Source organism: Asterias amurensis, chromosome 13, assembly GCF_032118995.1.
Source record: "Asterias amurensis chromosome 13, ASM3211899v1".
Taxonomy (NCBI): Eukaryota; Metazoa; Echinodermata; class Asteroidea; order Forcipulatida; family Asteriidae; genus Asterias; species Asterias amurensis.
In genome coordinates, this window is record NC_092660.1 from 13,904,958 (window position 1) to 13,926,831 (window position 21,874).

At 38.0% G+C, this 21,874-nt stretch overlaps 1 protein-coding gene across 8 annotated transcripts in view; it reads left to right on the forward strand.

Moving 5' to 3' along the window:
* The window catches only part of LOC139945815 (solute carrier family 4 member 11-like), a 122,106-nt gene that overhangs the window by 97,291 nt on the left and 2,941 nt on the right, over positions 1–21,874 (forward strand). For 7 of the 8 annotated variants that reach the window (XM_071943270.1, XM_071943266.1, XM_071943273.1 and 4 more), the window contains 10 exons: positions 1,863–1,976; positions 4,357–4,489; positions 5,238–5,311; positions 8,366–8,558; positions 9,461–9,567; positions 10,107–10,272; positions 10,982–11,155; positions 12,632–12,827; positions 14,058–14,227; positions 15,288–15,385. In XM_071943270.1, the coding sequence (XP_071799371.1) occupies positions 1,863–1,976; positions 4,357–4,489; positions 5,238–5,311; positions 8,366–8,558; positions 9,461–9,567; positions 10,107–10,272; positions 10,982–11,155; positions 12,632–12,827; positions 14,058–14,227; positions 15,288–15,351 (1,391 nt within the window). In that variant the 3' untranslated portion in view covers positions 15,352–15,385. The remainder of the gene's footprint in view (positions 1–1,862; positions 1,977–4,356; positions 4,490–5,237; positions 5,312–8,365; positions 8,559–9,460; positions 9,568–10,106; positions 10,273–10,981; positions 11,156–12,631; positions 12,828–14,057; positions 14,228–15,287; positions 15,386–21,874) is intronic. The other variant, XM_071943267.1, reaches the window with a different exon arrangement.

Here is a 21,874-nt window from a genome sequence, read left to right on the forward strand (position 1 = left end):
TCAGTCTTAATTTTGAGACTCCTTCATTAAATGATGCACCACATCAAGTAGAATATGGGAATCCGAAATACTAACCTGTTAATAAATTAATGAGAAAATAAATTTATGAGAAAATAGATTTAGAAGTTGCAAACTGCTTACCAACCAAAAGGACCAATGGTATAAATGCCAAATGGCCTGCCCAGTTCACTAATTAGTTACCCTTTCTCCCTCTTCCCTATTGCCCTTTGTGTTTTTGTATTCTTGTGGTCAAACCAGCCATTTCCCTCCACCCCACCCCCTTTTTTATCTCCCTTTTCATTGTTGACCCCTTTCTTTTTCTGTGCGCTATCTGACTCTCTCTCTCTATTCATGTATTCTACTTTACTGCTTATGTTACGCTAAGTTACCTGTCCCTAAATAAAATTATTTTTATTTAAAGTGTTAGCTAAAATGTTAGCTAACTGAATTGAAAATTCACAGTTTGGTTTCACCTGACGTCAACATCACAATTATCTCTGTTGAGCAATTTTGAGAGACAATTTCCAGTTTAGTTAAACAATATAGTGTGCATTTTAAGCACTTCTTCACCTGCAATTTTGTGTCAGAAATGCCGAGCGTCGCAGACTGTAGCAATTGTGATGTTGGCGCAAGCCGGTCAAGAGCGTTTATTCAGTGAAACCAAATGGCAGGAATGACCTTCCTCTTCAAACAAAACCAAAAAAACAAACAAGGATGCACTTTCCATTTATTAAAAGATAACATTTGCAGACACTTTTTTGAGATTCTCCATTGTACATTATGGCCGGCCAGAAGCCACTATGACATAGCATTGTCGTCATACTGTAACTATCGTATACTGAATCAATAAACTTACACGACACTGCAATATCTGCAGGGGTGAACAATCTGCGTAGGAGGTTATGCACATACAAGCCCCCTTTCACATTAGAGGTATTTTCCCCTAGCTTCCTAGTCATGTGGCTGACCTTTTAGCACTTACATGTAAGTTGCCTGCCCTGGCAAACTCCCAGGGAAATAACAGTGTCCTGGGGAAATAGCAACCCCTGCTTGGGGGAAATAAAAGGTAGGGGCATAAATTGGTAAATGCTTCGGAAAATTTAAGATCATACAAAATATTGGTGAGAAGCACTATACAACTGCTTGCACTGGAAAACTCTTTGGGGGGAAACGAGGTGTCCTGGGGAAATGCCTACCCCTGCTTTGGAGTAGAGTTAAAGGTAGTGGCATAAATTGGTAAAAATACTCCCAAAATGACATGAACAAATACTAGGTGAGCAGCACTTTCAACTGCCTACAATTGCAAACTCTTGAGGAAATAATGGTGTCCTGGGGAAAAAGCTACCTCTGCTTGGGAGTAGAGTTAAAAGTAGTGTCACAAATTGGTAAATACTCCCAACATGACATGAACAATTACTTGGTGAGAAGCACTTGAAATTGTTGATAGTATAGGCATGAACTATTTTGAGAAAGCATTCTCTTCGAAGTAATGGTTAACAAATTGTTGTCCCCAAAATATTTGAATGTAAGTCTTGAATCTCTGAGGGTTAGTGTCATTTTTGGCACATAAGTGGCCAATTTAAACGTTGTATTATTCTAATTCGCGTGAAATTGAAAGCTTCTCAAAAAAAGTCAATAAATTTTACTTAGTGTGTAAGAAAATGTTCTCTTGTGTCATGTGTTTAAAAACAGATAGTTCAATTCAATTGGTCCGCACTCTACTGACCCCCAAACACACAATATAAGTTGATATTGATGTCATCTTGCTTTCTTTTTTTAAGATCAACACTTCACTGCATTCACACTTTAATGATGTTTTTATTGACGTTCTCTGTGTTTTTATTATTTGTCTTTTGCTACAGATGTGAGGAAGGTGATTGTGTCTCAGACTTTAGGAGGCATATTCTTTGCTTTGTTTGGCGGTCAACCTCTCATCGTAATGCTGACCACGGCACCTTTAGCAATCTATATCAAAAGTAAGTATTATTTACATCTTTTATCTGACCGGATTGTTGATTGTTGAACAGGTGAATAAAAGAGTGGGACGTGGTCTTGAACGTTCGATTAAGACCGACAGGGTCCTGGGCCCAATTTTATAAAGCCTGTAAGCACGAAAACTTTCTTAGCACAGAATACTATTGCATGCTTAACAGAATCCGGTTACCAGCAAAAATTACATTAAGTTTGCTTTGTTGTGGCTAGTGCCCCACTCAATTTGTGTCTGACAAAGAAATTTGTCAAGCAGTATTTTCTGCTTAAATATGAATGGAATGTTGCAGCTCAGTTTCCGCTAGTCCTTTATTCTGATTCAGATCGGCTAAGAATGAAATGCATTGGCCGCATCACACTCAGTGTGACTGCAATCTACTGCCACTACTGCCAAAAACCTCCAGTTTTAAGGTGGATAACTTTCCCATACAGGGTTGCTCCATCAAGGCCAATATCAACATTTACATACATGAACAAATCCACTGATGACCCCCACTTCCCCTCCGGTAGTACTCTGTGTACTGACTGTAAAAATGTTGACAATCATGCACACAGCCCCACTCTTAACTTTTCTCTTCTGGGCGGGCGGTGCATAAAGAAAGAGGTAGGAAAGAAAGAGGTAGCGAGCCTGGGGGGCTGTTGCTGTTGCTGAGAACAACACTCGGTACATTGTTGATCGATGGTGAATATTTGATTATAAGCTACCTGATGGGAAGTGTTTGTTTAACGATCATTGGTCTCCCTGAAACATGAGACCCTACCCTCTTCCCGGTGTACCCTGGCGTGTTATTTTGGAAGTGTCTTTAATGTGTGTCAGGTTGTCCCCCCTTCTTGCTACTTTCTGGCGGTAATCTTATAATAGTTGGTTAGGGGGGTTGAGGGGATCGTCAGGGTAAAAGTCATCTGCTCAATTGCTAAAGACAAATCCAAGCATCGGTACTTGGCACATTCCATTACATTGCTTCTAGTGTTATGATTATTTCTAAATGTATCACAGGCCTCTTTGACCAATGATGTTACCAGCAGGATGCGCGATAAACCCTCTGCGCAGTGCCTAAATGAGTGTTATTCGCATTCTGGCAGATTGTGTGCCACAAAATGCCTTCAGTGTACTCTTCAGATCTTTTATCACTGTGCCCATAGCATGAGTACTAATCATTTTGAAACTTTGGGATGTCAGTCTCTGATTAATATGATTCGGATCAATCAATATCTTGCCTGTCAGTCATCTTTGAGTTGTCCACCGATACCTTCAACACTCAATCCGATCAACAAGGACCGAAAGACAACTCCCAAATTCAATTCAGTGGATTATACGATTTTAACCCCATACCTCTCCGACCAAAGTCCATCAGTTATGAGGATTAATACAAGTCAAGGAAACACCCAGCGAGTCTTGACCCAGTTACCGAGCATCCCGTATCGGCTTGAGAAACAATACTCCCCCAAGAGGGTGAACCAAATTCCATTCCAAGAATTAATCCTCCAGGGGGTGCCACCTCTAGAAGTATATCGGAACAGGTCCCCTATGATGCCAATTTCTCAGTTATCAGCATACCATCTCTTGATTCAAGTCGGTAATTTGATCAAATTAAACTCCCCCTCCCCCGTACCCCCCAGAAGGACGTTCCATTTCCAGCCAAACCAATTAAGGGCGGTCCAGATTCACAGCGTCAAAGTGAACACACGTGTTTGCGTACAAAAAAGGAACACGCGTGTGGCCCCAACAGGTATGCAAATCAAACAAATGGCGCCACACGCACAGGATCGTAATCGATGTCAGGTTGTTGGAATAAAGTCTAAAAAAACAAAGCCACTGTAATTGAAATACTCTTAGCAACAAAATTGATAATATTGACTTTTTCCCCTCCCAGTTACAGTTTTATAGGTGCAGCTTCCTGTTCTAATTAAGTGAATAGTAAAAGTCCTTGTGATATCGGCTGACTGTTTCTTTCATCAACTTAACGAATCTACCAAGAGTACATGTAGTTTAAGGGACTGACTATTGGAGGAACGACTTGCAATCCTCCTTTTTTCTCAGCACTTTTCTCTTTTTTTTCCAAATTGTTTATTACTTTTTGAAATAGAATGTTTGGAAGAATGTTGGCCATGTTGTATTAATAATATGACAATTATGTGAGCAGGATTTTAACCAGCGACCTCCGGAATTCATGTGCCAGCAACAAAAGGTACTAAAAATAGCGAGCCAAGTATCTTAATGCAAGAAGAAAACAAAAAGCTTGAATGCCAGGGAAAGTAATAATCACAAGTTAACATTAATAAACCCTCAAATCCCGCAGTGGATGGGTGCATCATAATTGAGAAGATTTTGTTTTTACCTAATACTTGATTTTGATTTTGTTGCAGTAATCTACAGTATCTGCCAGGACTTTGACTTGAGTTTCATGACCATGTATGCCCTGGTGGGTTTCTGGAACACGTTCTTCTTAATTGTTTACTCTCTCTGTGATGCATCCCGCCTCATGAAATGGTCCACAAGGTAAAAGTTTCATCTCATCGGTCAAGTTTACTGAAATGTACTCCTCAGAAAAACTTAAGTGTTGATTTGGTTGCATTGGGGATAAAAAAAAAACCCACAGACATCACTCGGGTGGGATTCGAGCAACGACCTTTGCATTGCTTGAGCAAATGTCTTACCACTAGACCACTGAGTTAGCATGGTGGCTAGAGGCAGTTTGAATCCTTGATATATGCTGGCGTGCTGGCGCTCCACCAACTGAACTATCTTGCCCTATGTTGACGGTCTCCCTTTTGTGTCAACATCTTTGTTCGTTGACTGCCATATAGCCAGGGATCACACCAAAGTTTATGATACATTCATGGAAAGCGGCAGCCAGAAGATGCAACTTTAAGAGGAAATAACCTTAAGAGGATGCAACTTTATATCAAATAATAAAACACAAGGGAAACGGACTGGGCAGAAACTAGTATACTTCTGTACAACCAAGTATAACACTCTTTTGGGAGGAGTGTTGGCTCTGAGACAAGTTTTTAACGGTATACTCTGCTCCTCTTCAGGAGAATGCTGACAAGCAGAGAAGACCAGCAGAGTTTACTATTCGAAAAATTTGTGACCACACCGGCTCTTCTTAGAGCCAACAATTCTTCCTAAACAAGTTTTATACATGGTTAAAACAGCATAACGATATACTTATTATGTTTCTGTGAATGTTTTTTTTATTAGAAATATAATTGATGGTTTTTTCTTTTTAATTTTGTACTTTCAGATCAACAGAGGAAATATTTGCTTTGTTCATTTCCATCGCATTTTGTGTTGACCCACTGAAGGAACTTGTCTACAGTAAGACTTTTAAACATGATTTGTTTAAATTAGATTCTCTCTTTGCTATTTTAAAATTTCATGGCCCTGATTTTCACCAAAAGAAAATGATGTCTGCGGCGGCAGAAATCAAATATTGATTCAAACTCATGGTTGGGATGGCAGAGTGGTGTCTTTGCTCGCCTTCCACTTTCAAGACCCCGGTCCGAGTCACGCTGGTGGCACTACATGGATTGGTTTCCAGTCCCTACCTGACTGTGTGGGTTTCCCCTGGAATAATTGTCTGGGGTTTTTCTCCCACGTCTAAAACTGAAACTTCCTTCCTTGTCTTCTCTTCATTGGGTTCTAGGTTAGTACAGTGATTATAATTATGTGCTTTTCTGAGAATCATTGGCTTCACAACCAGAATTGATAAATGAAATAAAAATATGGGAAAATAATAACATTCATAATCAGGCAATACTTGTGTAGTTCTCTAAAAACAGCTAGTTAGAGAATTACGTACACTGTATTCCTTATTTAGGCATATCACCATTTTAGCATGCTGCATCAGAGTCCAGCTTTCTCCTGAAGACGATAAGAGCATAGAACCACCCCAACTCATTAGAGATAGTCATTACATGGTGTTACCGCAAACCTTTCTATATAGTATTTCCACCATGCAAAGTTTCAAATCCTACCATTTTACTTGCAAATATTACAAACTAGTTTTTCAAATGTTTCCAGTGTTTTAATACACAACCCAGCAAAGAAGGAAGATGTGCAAGCTTTAAAATCCAGAAATATATACAAAATATTTGAAAACTTCAAATCCATCAAAACGTTTAAGATGTTATAATTTTTGTTTAAGTGTACAGCTCCAGTCAAGGCCACACATTCAATTCCTCTTTGGCGAACAACAGAACGAGCTACAATTATGTAAAAACCACTTTGAAATTATCTTTAATTCAATCATCCAGATCTTTGTTGGCTAAAAAAAAGGGGGGAAGGCTCTAAATTTGTCAAATGCAATATGTGGGTTGATGTTTGTATGTCTGTATTTCAAAACAAGTTTTAATGTGTACCCTCGTCAGTGTGTCTGGAAGAAGGACATAAGGTTGTACGCCCTCCTTCCATGCTCACAAAGTATTTGGTCCATTAACAGAACCCAAGCAATACATAGGTCTCCTGACAAACAAAAGCTTGGCATTACTTTGACATTTAGGGGGGGGGGGGGGCTAAAATTTGTCCCAAAAAGATCTGTTTTCCCATTCCAATGCAGAATTTAACCTTGGTTATAAACGGCAGAAAACCAATTAATCTTTCACTCTAAGCTTTCGTGCAATGCAAGATTGCACATTAATTGCTTAATGCCCTTTCTGCAGTAAGTTTTTTTTGTAGCATTCCCTTTTCAGGCAAACGGTGGTACATTAGTTGAATTTTAGCGCTTACTAAACTGAATAAACCTTTTACCAAAAATCCTTGAGGAAAAGAAAGTTAGAAAAAGAAAAACAAATAATCCTGCACAATCATTGTGTACAAAATACTAGAAAATGTACTTACCATCACACAAACAAGTAAGTTTACAAAAACTTTGGTTCGCTCAATTAGACATTAAAGACAGTGGACACTATTGGTAATTGTCAAAGACCAGTCTTCTCACTTGGTGTATCATATATGTGCATAAAAATAAAAAATAAAGTGAAAATCTGAGCTCAATTGGTCGTCGAATTTGCGAGATATGAATGAAATAAAAAACACCCTTGTCACACGAAGTTGTGTGCTTTCAGATGCTTGATTTCGGTACCTCATATTCTAAACTTGAGGTCTCGAAATCAAATTCATGGAAAATTACTTCTTTCTCGACGTCACTTCAGAGGGAGCCGTTTCTCACAATGTTTTATACCATCAACCTCTCTCCATTACTTGTTACCTAGTCAGGTTTTATGCTAATAATTATTTTGAGTAATTACCAATAGTGTCCACTGCCTTTAAACAAAAAGTATATCATCAAAGAAAAGGGGCATGCTTTACTTGCCTGAATTTTATTTATTTACTATTTATATACCCATCCAACAGCACAAGCGCCAATTTCAGGATGGTGAATAGGAAACAATAAGAAATATTCAGTTTTAGGTTAGGTGGGAGGTAAACCCCAATGGGGGAAACCCTTGCAATCAGTTTGGGACTGAAAGCCCAATCCATGTACAAGTTTCTAGTATGTGTTGGGATTCGAACCATGGTCCACAGGTGTGACAGGTGAAAGAAACCACTGAGCCAACCGAGGGCCATTTTCAAAGCTGCTTAAGCCTAAAGAGTAGCTAAGCACAACAAACTTATGCTTACCAGAATAAGGTTACCAGCCAAACTGCCATGTCACATGTACAATTTTTTGACTGGTATCCTGCTCATTTCTGCTCAGCTGTCACAATGTGATTTTACAGGTGATTTATATTACATGTATCTAATGTTCCCCGTAACTTTGGAATGTAAATGGAGTAATGTAAATTCCAGTTGGAAGTGGTTGACACAACGTGATCTTATTGTTATCAAATGTTCCCGGATCTTTGGAATGTGCTGTGATGAAAATTCCAGTAAAACTTTGTTTAGCATTTTTTTCTGCTTAAAGACACTGGACACCTTTGTTAATTGTCAAAGACCAGTCTTCTCACTTTGTGTATCTCAACATATGCAGTAAATAACAAACCTGTGAAACACTTGAACTCAATTGGTTGTCAAATTTGTGAGATAATAATGGAAGAAAAAACACCCTTGTCGCATAAGTTGTGTGCTTTTATACTTGATTTCGAGGCCTTACGAGTGAGGTCTCGAAATCAATTCACTTATTTAACTGAGAAATAACTTCTTTCTTGAAAACTACGTTACTTTAGAGGGAGCCGTTTCTCACAATGCTTTATACTATCAACAGCTCTCCATTGCTTGTTACCAAGTAAGTCTTTGTGCTAATAATTATTTTGAGTAATAACCAAGCGTGTCCAGTTCCTGTGAAAGCAGCTCCATGGAACTTGGCCCAGCTGTCCACATTTTGATTCATTGCCGTCATTACCATCGTCCATGTTTCTTTCTCACACCCAGATTTTCAGAAGAACTACAAGTCTGACGGTTGCTCAGAAGCGTTGGATGACTACGCGTTACTCTACGGGAATAGCACTAACGGTACGCAGATACTTAATATCAAGCCGTGTCTACGAGAGAACTCCCTGGTGTATCTAATCCTGATGTTTGGAACACTGTGGGTGGGTGTCACTCTACACAGCTTTACTAAGAGGTGAGAGGAAGGAAGACAAAAACAATAATATCATACCAGAAAATCTCTGGATTTTTTTTTCTTCAGAGGTTAGTGTGTAAGCAACAGACTTCTGAACGCTATGTGACCAGTTGATTAATGTTTGTTAACAAAGCACTTACTGAGCAATAAACTCCAAATGGATAATTAGTTTGATTTGTTTCTCATTAAATATGACATTTCAGACAGTAATATTTTAAGAGATGTTTTCTACTATCATCATCATCATTATTAGTACTGGGCGAATAGTGAAATTTTGTTATTCGGATACCGCTGGCCAACTATCCAAAAAAATTGTTTGCCGCTAGAGGGCGCTGTTCGTTTGTGAATGAGATCTTATGGGCGGATTGATATTAGTTTTAGACAGTGTCACTCGGTTCATTCATAAAAATGACTGGATCTAATTTAAAGATGGCGATTTGCTTTTTCTTTTGATCGTGATTGACTCTACGTGAAGGAAAACTTTTGTAATCTTTGAACAAATTACGTCAGAAATGTCATTGTTTTAACTCTTCACGGAGGTGAGCATAGTTAAATACTTAATATATGCTGTTTTATGCTGTCTTAATAGAAGTTTCATAAGGATTCAGACAAAACATTCATATCAGTTGTCGCCCGACGTCCGCGGATATTCGGATATTAAAGAATATCCGGTTACTCGGTTGTAATTACAGAATTATCCGGTTTGTAAATAGGTATTCGCGCCCTATGGCATTCGCGGTTACGGATAGGAAAACCTATTCGCCATTAACCGGATATTCGAATAATTCGCCCAGGCCTAATCATTATACCGTGTAAGTTTTATGTAACTCTCTGATCTTAGACAAGTTTTTTTCTTACCAATTCTGTAATGTTTCTGAAACTAATTTCTTCTTGGATTACAGCCCGTTTCTGGACGCAAGTAAACGTGAAGTTTTAGCGGACTATGCATTGCCAGTAAGCGTGGTTGTCATGTCTTTTGTTGGCTCGTACTTATTCAGAGACATTCAATGTAAGTAAATTAAGTTTTGATTATTGTTTTCTTTAGCCATGGGAGATAACAAAATTTCCCAAAAATAATATTCATACAATTTTTTAAGTGCAAGGAATTAAACCTCACAATTTTTAAATAATTTCACTAGAAATTGTTGGTCTTCATGACCGAAATAAATCTTCCTCCCCCCAATTTTGTTTCCTTCAAAATTTGCTTATTTCAATTGAAGCAATTAAAATAAGTGTTTTTAAACAGAGCAAAATCTCTGTAAGCAAAAGCCATTTCCCCTCATTTTCCCCCCACTAAAATGTGACCAGAGTTGATGAACCAAAGACTGATTTAAAAAAGAGCACAGATTGATTTTCAGATGAGTAGAAACAAAGTGTGATGTCAAGTCTCTACAGCAATAACACCATAGTGGTTTGTATTATGACAGTCACACTTTGCTGAGCAGTTAAGATCAACAGAAAGCTTTAGATCAATCTCCACTCTTCTTAAATCGAGCCCTGGTGAAACAAGACGAAACAAATAAAGTTCTCTTTCTTGATCATTTGCAGTGGAGATGTTTCCATACCAGGAGGGTAGTTTCTTCACGCTGGTGTCGCTAGAAGGTGTTAACATCTACATGGTCTTGGGTTCCATGGGGCTAGGCTTCTGTCTCTCGTTACTATTCTTTATGGATCAGAACATCACTGGATCCATGGTCAACAGTCCTTCTAACAAGTAAGTCACTTTAAAGGCATTTGACACGTTTGATAATTGTCAAAGACAAGTATTCTCAAATATGCATAAAATAACAAGTCTGTGAAACTTTGGGCTCAATTGGTCATCGAAGTTGCAAGAGAATAATGAAAGAAGGCACATCCTTATTACTTAGTGTGGTTTCAGATGCATAGTAAAGAGCTTTAGCTGAAGTTCTGTTTTGTTTGAGTGAGAAATTACCACTTTCTCAAAAACTACGCTACTTCAGAGGGGCCCTTCCTAATGTCTAGTCTGTGTTAAACTCAAAATTATTTAACATTTTCCACTTGTCAATTTCACCATGTGAGTTATTACTTGATAGTGTACACCTACTTGAAAGTTTAGATTCCCATCATTCTTTTTCAAAGAGTTAAAAAGAAAAAGAATCTATGAAGCAGACCATCATGAAATAACACCATTTGGATCTGTTTGAAGAAATAAAATGAGATACCTGATGTCTCAAATAAACATCTTGAAGAAGTAAAATGCTTCTTCTTCATCTTCTTATTTTTTTTATGGCATTCATGTTCACACAAGACAATCTTAGAATACAGAGCAAGACAAAAATCAAAATGACAACAGAGCCACCAACGCATAACAGGGGAAAAAAGTTAACCTAATTACTGTGGCCTTGGGCCTTTGGTTCCTATGCCACTGACTTAAAAAAAATACTTCTCTTCCCTACACACAGGCTGAAGAAGGGTTCCGCCTACCATCTGGACCTGATGGTCGTTGCAATCATGAACTGCATCCTCACCATGTTTGGACTACCATGGATCCACGGTGCCCTGCCCCACTCCCCGCTCCATGTACATGCCCTCGCTGATAAAGAAGAAAGAGTGGACCAGGGACACGTCCGACACATGTAAGCAATGAACCGCTCTAGCTGGTTCCCATTTTCTCGATCTTTGATTACAGTGGAACGCAATCTAAACTTCAAATTAATGAGCCGTGAAATCTAAATACAGGATGCTGAATTAAACATTTATTTTGTTGTACTGTTATATACTGTGCTTATCTCGCATATATAGAAAATAAGTAAACAACTCAAATAAAGACTATAGACAATGTAACCTATGTTTGCATTCAAACCGCCCTCTGTTGACAGAACACTGTACACGTCATGTTTCGCAGGGCAAAAAGACGCGTAGTCATGGTAAGATTGCATGCACATCTAGCTGGCTGCCAAAACACAAAGGTTTTGCTCGGCGGTATGCGTGCGCATCATGTTATGGTTTTTGAGTGACCTCAGAGGTCACATCCTCTATAGTTTTTCTATGCAGCCAAATCTTTATTTTTGAATTCCGAAGCAATGAATTGCTCTAGCTGGTCCTAATCCCTCTATCTTTGGTTACAGCTGATAACAATCATCATTAAGTTCCAAATTAATGAGCCGAGAAATCTAAATACAGGATGCTGAAGTTTAAATTTATTGTGGTGCATTTCATTACTGTGTGAAGAAAATGTATTTCGCATGTATAAATACACACACTGTGCAATGGAGCTGCCAAACTGGAAAAGACCTAGATTCACTTACCCTGGGAATGCAGGTCATGGTGTGACCTTTGACATTAGCTGTGTGCAATACTTAATACTTATGAGCTGAGTGTAGCCAAGTGGGCAAAAGCAAAATCACATTGATTTTGTTAGAACTCTTGCAATAGACTGTGCAAGTCTTGTGCATATTGAATGTAAGAAAACTACTCAAAAGAAGACTGTATTTTAGTAAATGGTTTGTTTTTGCCTGTTTTTTATTCTTGTTATTTGTATTTTTTACCACATGTTTTGTGTTCTGGTATTCTTCTTAGCTTAGGCTTACATTTCCATATTGTTTATTGTACATGTATCTGTTGATGTTTGTATAGGCGCTCTTTTGTGGATTGTTTCCATTCGTGTCAGGTTTCGGAGGATAATTTGGAATCTTAGTTTTGTCTAGGTTTTTTATCCCTGCCTCCTGTTGTTTAGGGTGTTTAATGGGTGTTGTTTTTGTCAGGTTTTGGATTAGCTTTTGTTTTTAGGTTTTTCTGTTGTATGATTTCGATAAGCCCTCTTTGTGCGATTTCCGTTTTCGTAATTATATTTGTTATTGTTGGCAGGGGTCAGGTTGTGCACCTCTTAAGATGAAAATTTTTCAAGTTTGACAGCCCCTGTTCAATTTGGTATCCTTGTTTACAACTTCAAAGATTTAAAATAAATAATGAAAACTTATTATATAACTAATAAACAGATAATAATAATTATTATTTAAACTAGTACATTGTTATTTAAATTGTTATTATTATTTTTTTATATAATATAATTATTGTTATTTATATTGTCATGATTATTATTAATATTTCAGCATTGTGAGGGTCCGTGAGAATCGTCTGACCATTCTCCTGTCTCATGCCATGATTGGTCTGTCAGTCCTGATGCTACCGGTACCCTTACAGTACATCCCCAATGCTGTCCTCTATGGTCTCTTTCTCTATATGGCCTGCACTGCCCTCGATGATAACCAGCTATTTGAACGGACGATGCTTCTAATTACTGAACAGGTTTGTACAAGAACTTAACGTTGAGCTACATTTATATGACTTGAGGCATTGCATGGTGAGGTTTCAAGATGAATTTGGTTTTTTGGTAACACCATGTGTGTATCTACTTGCCAGGTAGAGTTTTTTCTTAGAGAACTGTCTTTCTTTATTTTAGATTATCGGGTGTTCGGGAGACTTCGGGAGACTTCTCAGTTCTGAAAAGAACTGTCCTGCTTTTTAACTACTGTACCCAGGCATTGCTGTGTGGTGACCAAGAGGTTTTTCCATAAAATGTTGCCCTCCCTTTAATGGGAAACCTTTTCCCATTCCTTTTTCATTGTTTCCGCCAGTAGTGCATGTGCTCAGATCAAAACTGAGCATGTACTTGCATGTTCAGAGCCTCAAAGAAGGACTGTTATGTCTGCTGCCGTCAGCGTCTCAAAAGTCTCTTACATGGAATCTCGAATCTAGGCTGACAGCAATGAATAAATTGGCGTAGTGTGATTTCCCCTGATTGTTTTTCCCAAATACCTTGGTTGTACCAAGGTTGTACATATGTGTTCGTCTGTCCATAGGTTTAGGGAACAAAAGCATCCCGCTTAACCTTTTACCTAAACATTGTCATGAGTTTGCTGCTTATTATTGATACTTAAAGGGTGGCTGCAGTGGTTATTTTAATAATTTAAACGATTAAACATTACTTTTTAAACCTGAAATATTTTTTTTATATTTTTTATTAAATGCGCAAGTATTTTAAAAATGGTTTTCAAGAGATTAGGGGAACCGACCCCGCCCCTAAAAGGGGCATAAACGTGACGTCATGTCGGGAACCCGAGCTGTCAGGTCCCCTGGCTGCGTGCATGTAGAGACGTGTGCACTGTGTGGCCTGGTACCTAGGGGCGTGTAGTTAGGGACCAGACTCTTTTTGCCGACAATATGTTTGAATTCCCGACGTGACGTCGATGGTCGGGGGCAGTAACAATCCACAAAAGGGGGGGGGGGCATGACTTATTCGCTAATTACGCAAGTGAGATATGTCGGGGAAAAAACAAAACACATTTTGTTGAGGTTCAATACATATATCAGAAATAAATGACAGCAAAACTAACTGTTTTATTTTAATTCACTGCAGCATCCCTTTAATACACTCATATATCATTCCAATGTATTGATCAGTAGTCCAATTTCTCCATAATTGTTGTAATGAATGAAAGCATTGAAATAACTGTAATACTGATTGTTCACCCCCAGGCTGCCTACCCACCGAACCACTACGTCAGACGAGTACCCCAACGTAAGATGCACATCTTCACCTTCACCCAGCTTGTACAGCTAGCTTGCTTGTGCGGGTTCGGCTTCGCTCCTTGGCCCTACCTCAAAATGGTCTTCCCCCTCCTCATCATGTTCTTCCTACCGATCAGGTCAGATTTCTTATGTGTGTTATTTTGTTTAACCGCTTGGGTTGTTTTTAAAGGCAGTGGACACTATTGGTAACTACTCAAAATAATTATCAGCATAAAACCTCACTTGGTAATGAGTGATGGGGAGAGGTTGATAGTATAAAACATTGTGAGAAACGGCTCCCTCTGAAGTGACGTAGTTTTCGAGAAAGAAGCTATTTTCCACGAATCTGATTTAGAATTTGGGGTCTCGAAATCAACCATCTAAACGCACACAACTCGTGTGACAAGGGTATTTTTTCTTTCATTATTATCTCGCAACTTCGAAGACCAATTGAGCTCAAATTTTCACAGGTTTGTTATTTGATGCATATGTTGAGTTACACCAAGTGAGAAGACTGGTCTTTGACAATTACCAATAGTTTCCAGTGGCTTTAAAGTATGTATTTTCTCCTCAGAGATTGTCTGGAACTAGAGTTACCTGTAAAGTTTATCAGGTGATAAGGCTTTACAGGGATAACCTCAGAATCCAATGTTCAGACGTATGAACACAACACAGAACTGAGTACGGCTCATGAGGGTTAAACACCCATGTTCCGATACCCCAAGAGTGTATTTTCCTGTTCCTTACCCTAACCCTAAACCTAAACCTAACCCTAAAGGACAAGTCACACTGCAGCGATAACGAGAACGATAACAATCACGACGCAAAGAGAACGCATTTTATTGGTTGAATTGCTCCACACGGAATACGCACACGCTCATTCAACCAATGGAACGCGTTCTCTTTGCGTCGTTATCGTTATTGTTCTCGATATCGCTGCAGTGGGACCGGGCCTTAACCCTCGCATGTAAATCGCGGTAGATTTTTGACCCTAATCCCAACCCTAGCCTGAGAGTGTCAGAATATATGGGTGTTGGAACATAGGGGTGTCGAAATATAGAGCAGTCATGAGACTGCTTTATACACCCACCAACTTGAGCAATTAACCTAAGGTTCAAGCTTGTTAGTTTTGTGGTCAAACATTTTTAATTGTTCTTTATTTCTAATTGCGGATGTCATTTTGGTTTTTAATTGCAGACACCGTCTCGTACCCAAAGTCATCCACACCAAGTATCTTGATGCACTGGATAAATGTCACTAGAGGTTAACCCCATCACATCAGAGACAGGTAAAATGTAAGTTGGTTTCAGAATAGAAGGGATCATCCCGTCGTCTCGTTGGCACCTGGAGGAGTAGATCTTTTAGAATTTTATATCGCAAATCTTAAATCCTTTTTGTTGTTGTGTCCGTTTAAAAAAAGAAAAATCTCAGAAAGATAGCCGTTAAAACCTACAGGTGTGCTTGAAAGTGAGAGTGTTCTAATGGTGATTAAAACTATAGCTTAAACTGTCCTGAAGCCCAAGTGTATACAAAAATCCCATGGCAGCAAGATGTAACGATTTGGTGTATGTCGGGTGAGAATCAAGGCTTTTACAAATGTACTTACAACAGTTGGACTCAACAATTTGTAGTCGTCCAGTCTTATGGGAAACAAGATGCAACGCTTTATTGGACGTGTCTCTAGAGCGAGAAACAAACTTGTTTACGAATGAAATCTAGATACTACGTATTAAAGCAATGACTTGTAGCTATCAATCCTATGGCAGCAAGGTGCAACCATTTTGCTTCAAGTGTCTATCGTGTGAGAAACAACATTATTACAAATCTAAATACAACATTTTGACGCAACAGTTTGTAGCCATAAATGTAGGGTACTTCTTAAAGGAACACGTTGCCTTGGATCGGTCGAGTTGGTCTTTGAAAAGCGTTTGTAACCGTTTTTTATAAAATGCATATGGGTAGAAAGATGTTGTAAAAGTAGAATACAATGATCCACACAAACATGCCTCGAAATTGCGTGGTTTTCCTTTTACCTTGTCGACTAACACGTCGGCCATTTATGGGGGTCAAAATTTTGACTCCCATAAATGGCCGACCATGTTAGTTCGCACAGTAGAAGGAAAACCACGCAATTTCGAGGCAAACTTGTGTGGATCATTGTATTCTACTTTTAAAACATCTTTCCAACCATATGCATTTTATAGAAAACGGTTACAAACGCTTTTGTTTTGACCAACTCGTCCGATCCAAGGCAACGTGTTCCTTTAATCCCCTTGAGGCCATAAATTTTATGGGTTGACTCCACCCAACTATCTTGATTGGCGATGCTAGTTTTTTGTATTAGTCATTGATAAAGAGACCAGTTAAGAACCACCGAGGGGCTGGACAAGTCTTCAAATCTGTATCGAAACTTCTCCAGTACTTTCGTGTTGTGATATCGGTGACTACATTATTAAAACGAACATCTCCGATCAAGACTAACCCAACTACCCGCAGCAGGGTCACAAACAAAAAAACATATTCAAACTGTTCTGTATTCTGAATGTGCTCCCTGAAAAACAGGTACGGCTGAAAAAGGCAAAATATATCACTATTATTCAAAATGGCATTTCTATGACTGCTTATGTGACACTGACAACGGGGCCAAATTTTATAAAGCCTGTAAGCATAAAAACTTGTGAAGCACAGAAAAGGTTTGCTGAGCAGAAACAGGTTACCAGGCAAAAATAACATTAAGTTTGCATTGTTGTTGGGTTTTGGGGTTTTTTTCTTTTTCTTTTTTCTTCTTACATACAGTGATGTTTATGAAATTTTGCCAACGCACAAAAAAAACAATGATGCCTTTTCTCTGCCTCCAATTTCCTGACCAATTACTTATTACATTTCCAAAAAGGAAGATTCTGTCTGAATGCATGATTACTCAGGACTAGTTTTAGACTTACTTTTTACGACCACTGTTTTTTTAATGAGCTTTCAGATCAACAATTGGGATGTCTAAAATAGGATCGTCCCTTGTGGTTTACTCTTTAGCCAGGAAAAAAATGAAGCTATTTACATTTTGCAGGTTTTTGTGCATTTTTTTGCAGAAAAATGTATTTCATGAAAAACATTTGACGGCGCGTTTGTGAGCGCTCAGGGTAGATTTGAATTGTTGCATCTTGACGCGCTTACAAGAATTGCCTTCAAGTCAGCATGGCTTTTGGTTTGCTTACGATAAGCAGTGATTATAAAACAATGCTTAGAGCTGTTCCATAAGCAGGAAGCATTTGCTTACAGGCTTTATCAATTTGGCTTAGACCCTGCTTATTTGGCCATTGAAACGGGTTATATACCCGGCCTACAGACAAAAAATATATCTTAATAGTAAAAGCAGGAGGCCAGATAAGCAGCCTATTAAAAAAAAGGTTTATAGTTAATCACATTTCGACCCAAGTTTACCTTTAAAAAACTTTCCCCAGAAATGTGTATTAAGTAACATTCCATATGTCAACTTAGACCTACTTGCAGTGGTCGCGATGATAAATCTGATACTTTAAGATACTAAAAAAAACTTAACAAAGCGAAAAAAACGCAAAAACAAAACATAAACACGCAAGATGGATATAAGTGTAAAGAATTTAAAGTGCCGATTTGCTTGGTGCGACCCAGCTTGGGATTTCGCTGTATGAAACTCATGCTGCAGTACTGTACTGATGCAGAAAGATAGAAAAAGAAGAAAATAATGTACACATAGCGAACAAATGTTTACTCATAACATGTTGTATCAATACATGGTGTTTGGAGCTTTGCATGGTGTGGAGAATAAGCGTAACTATCAATATAAATATGAATAGTAAACTTGCGGGTACAACTGTTTCATTTCAAGTTTACTTTTCATATTTATATAATATAGTTTCTCTTATGTTTTATCAAGCTTGTTGTTATTCACGCAGGAAAGCTAAACTTTGCCCAGAGAAATAAAAAAAATAGTTGTCCAACTGTAATTTGGACTGACCCAACTATGGTTTATAGGCCTATCTATATCATTAATAGAAAATAACCACCATGATGTAAGAAATATATTATAAGTATACCTCAATTTATACTCAGTTGTTCTACCTGAAATATTCTCTGGAAAATAAATATTGCATTAATTATTTCGTGCCAATTAAAGAAATCCAATTGTCACTGATTAGTGTATTTTGGGGTTTTTGAAAAGTATAGAAAATTAGAATTGAGACAGAAGTTGTTAAAATTGTAGATTATTAGAAAACAAATTAAAGGGCATTTCTGAAGTGGTGCATTATATTTTCCTGGCCAGGGCTGTATTCCTAGTGCATGGTTCGGTACTAAAATATATTTGTAAAACCAACTTGCCAAAAATCTATGTAGGAAGTTTACTTTTAACTTATCCAACAAAACTGACGGTTTTATTAAAATAGACAATCAAATCAAATGTTAATAAGGAGGAAACCGTTTTTTTATTATTTTTTTTTATTGTAAATTTATCAGGTCATTTGAACTCTCCGCTTGCAAGAAATATAAAGATTGAAGGGTCATATTTTGGTCATGATTTGCGAACAAAAATGTGTAATTTTTATCTAAAAGCTTACTTGTTATAAAGGTGTTAATGGTAGTAAGCATCCTGCAAAAATGTTCCGTCTGATATGCCCATGTTAATTAAAATTTAAAGGCAGTGGACACTATTGGTTATTACTCAAAACAATTATTAGCATAAAACCTTACTTGGTAACGAGTAATGGGGAGAGGTTGATAGTATAAAGCATTGTGAGAAACGGCTCTCTCTGAAGTGACGTAGTTTTTCGAGAAAGAAGTAATTTTCCGCAAATTTGATTTTGAGACCTCAAATTTAGAATTTGATTATTATCTCGCAACTTCGACGACCAATTGAGCTCAAACTTTCGCAGGTTTGTTATTTTATGCATACGTTGAGATACACCAAGTAAGAAGACTGGTCTTTGACAATTACCAATAGTGTCCAGTGTCTTTAAAGGAAAATATTTTTTTATAGAAAACTACAACTTGATGTTTGCAAAACTGACCAAATGAACAGGTACCTTGTTAGCTTTCCGATATAAATATATTTTTAAAAGCGAATGACCAAATCAAAAGATCATTTATCAGACCATGATTTCTTGGGTGATAGTTTTTCAGATCAGAATGACCAAACTACACGGAGCTTACTGCGGATAAATAATAAAATCTTGTAAACCAACCTTAGAGATTTAAGCTCAATCAATCAATGTTTTACTGCAACTTCTCGGCTCTATAACAAGGGGATTTTTGTAGTGACATTAAAATGGATCCAGAATATGTCAAAAGGTTTTATTTATGAATTTGTGTAAGTTCCTTGCCATAGCTCTCAGTTCCTTGACGAACGTAGCTTTTAATCGATGTATTAACAGGGTATTTATAAAATATTTATGCGAAACTTAAATTCTGAGGAAAGTTATTATTACAGTTTTGTTCAAACTATTCTATGAATTTTCTTGGATAATATCGTAGACAGAAGTAAAGGTTTACCAGATTCATTGGACCACAGCTAGGCTCACCTTAATCCAATAGGAGAGTTTGGAACACTAGGTGGCAGCAGACTTAACGGGTAAATGTCCATTGTTTACGTAGTTCTGAGCATGTGCACATTATAAAGAACAATGGATTTTACATGGTAAGTCTACTGCCACCAAGCGTCCCGAAAGTGTCCCCTATTGTGTATGGTTAAACTTGCTAAAGAGGAGCTCTACTGTCAAACTCGGTTTTGTGATGCACTCATTTTCTGATAGGTGGAGGCGTTATGAAAGTGGAAGATAAATTACAAGTTTCTAACCTCAGGTTTTAACAGTGTTAAATGTTGGATACCAGGCAGTGCAACTGTCAATGTTGTAGTTGTGACCAGGGGCCAATTTCATAGAGCTGCTTAAGCAAAAAATTTGCTTAAGCACGAAAATAGCTCGCTTATTTTACACATGTTACTGGCCAAAATGTCATACCATATACACTGCTTATGACTAGTATTTAGCTGTTGTTTACTTAACATAACAATTGAGTGGAGTCTTGGCCGGTAATCTGATTTTACTAAGCAATGAATTTTTTGCTTTGCTTAAGCAGCTCTATGAAATTGGGCCCAGATAGTCCGATACCTGAAGGTCCAAGATCGATCTCGAGACCTACAACACTGGCAATTATATAACAACAATTATTTCCTTCTTTCTTTTTCCAAGGGTCGGTTATTTGTTGGCAATTTTAGTGGAAGGACGGCCTTATAGAGGTGCTGGTCACCCTGATTCCTCCTTGTCACTCACTTGATTGGTACTTCATACAATTTGGAAAATGAGTGTGTCACAGACCTTAAAGCCCCTTTTTACTAAAAACCTACAAAACCTGGACTCGGTTTTATGGCTCTGCTTACCGCCGAATTATGCGCTTATGGTTCACCATTCTCCGCTTACTCTGCGAGCGCCGAATTTCTGCGCTAGCTGTGTAAAAGTGATGAATGCCTAGTAGCGGGGATTGTGCACATCCACAAGCAAAGATTTCATGCTAACCCATGAACCACGTAGACATTAGCGCCAATTTACCTGCTTACATAAGCGCTGATTCTTTGCTTACTGTAAGCGAAGTCATGAAATTGGGTTGTGATGTTTGAAAATAAGTGAAAATACATGCATTGTTTTTTCTCTCCCTGTTTTCTTGTGATCGCGATGACCAATTGAGCTTAAACTCAACAGGCTTGTTATTTCTTGTATATGTTGGCTCAGATAGATTGTGGATCAAACTGGTCTTTGTACAGGATATTTTATGAATTTGTTTTGGTAAATATTTAACTTGTGAGAGAGTTTTTGTTGAAGAAATACATAACATCTTGCGTGACAATCTTCATATTGGGAACGAAAGAAACATCTACATTTTGTTGACTTAAATTGTTTTTTTTCTGCTTTAACTTTTACAAATAATTTTATGCGTTATTTATGAGGTCATAAAGGAATGGGCAATTTGTATCATAATGTAGATATAAACAAAGATATTTATCACAAAGTTCTTGATTTATATTTGTAGATATTGTGTAATACTAAAGTTAATGGAAACAAAGTGTGAGGTTGATCGTTTGCTCTTTAGGTCTGTATTACTACACAGCAGCCATCTTTTCCACACTCCAGCGGGATTTGAACCTGAGACCTGCAGATTGGTGTGCTGGTACTCTACCAACTGAGCTATGTAGCCCTTTGTTGGCAGTCTCCCCATGTTTTCAATATCTTTGTGCAGGGCTATCGGTCAGAAGCCATACAACCGTTAACTGCAGAGTAGCCAGGGTTCCAAAATAGGAGATAATAGTCTCTTGACGATGACTAGAGCAAGCTAGTCGAAACATTGAGACCAATTTCAGAACTGACTCCATGGTAGTACAGCTAATTACGATCCTTCTAAGCTAAAGTTGTAGTCACAGCCTATTACTAAACCATCCGCCCGGGTAATAGGTAATAAGCAGGACAGTTCTTTTCAAAACTAAAAAGTCTCCCGAACACCCGAACAATCTACTCCGCGGTAGTAGAATAAAGGAAGGCAGTTCTCTATAAGAACAAACTCTACCTAAGAGGTAGATACACACATGGTGTTACCACAAACCAAATTTCTAAGAGATAAGACTTAATCATTTTTGGCTTCTGACTGGCACCTTGAACAAAAATATTAACAATATAGTGAGACCATCAATATAGGGCTAGATGGCTCAGTTGGTGGAGCGTCGTCATGTTAATCCAGAGGTCCCTGGTTCAAATTCTGCTCTT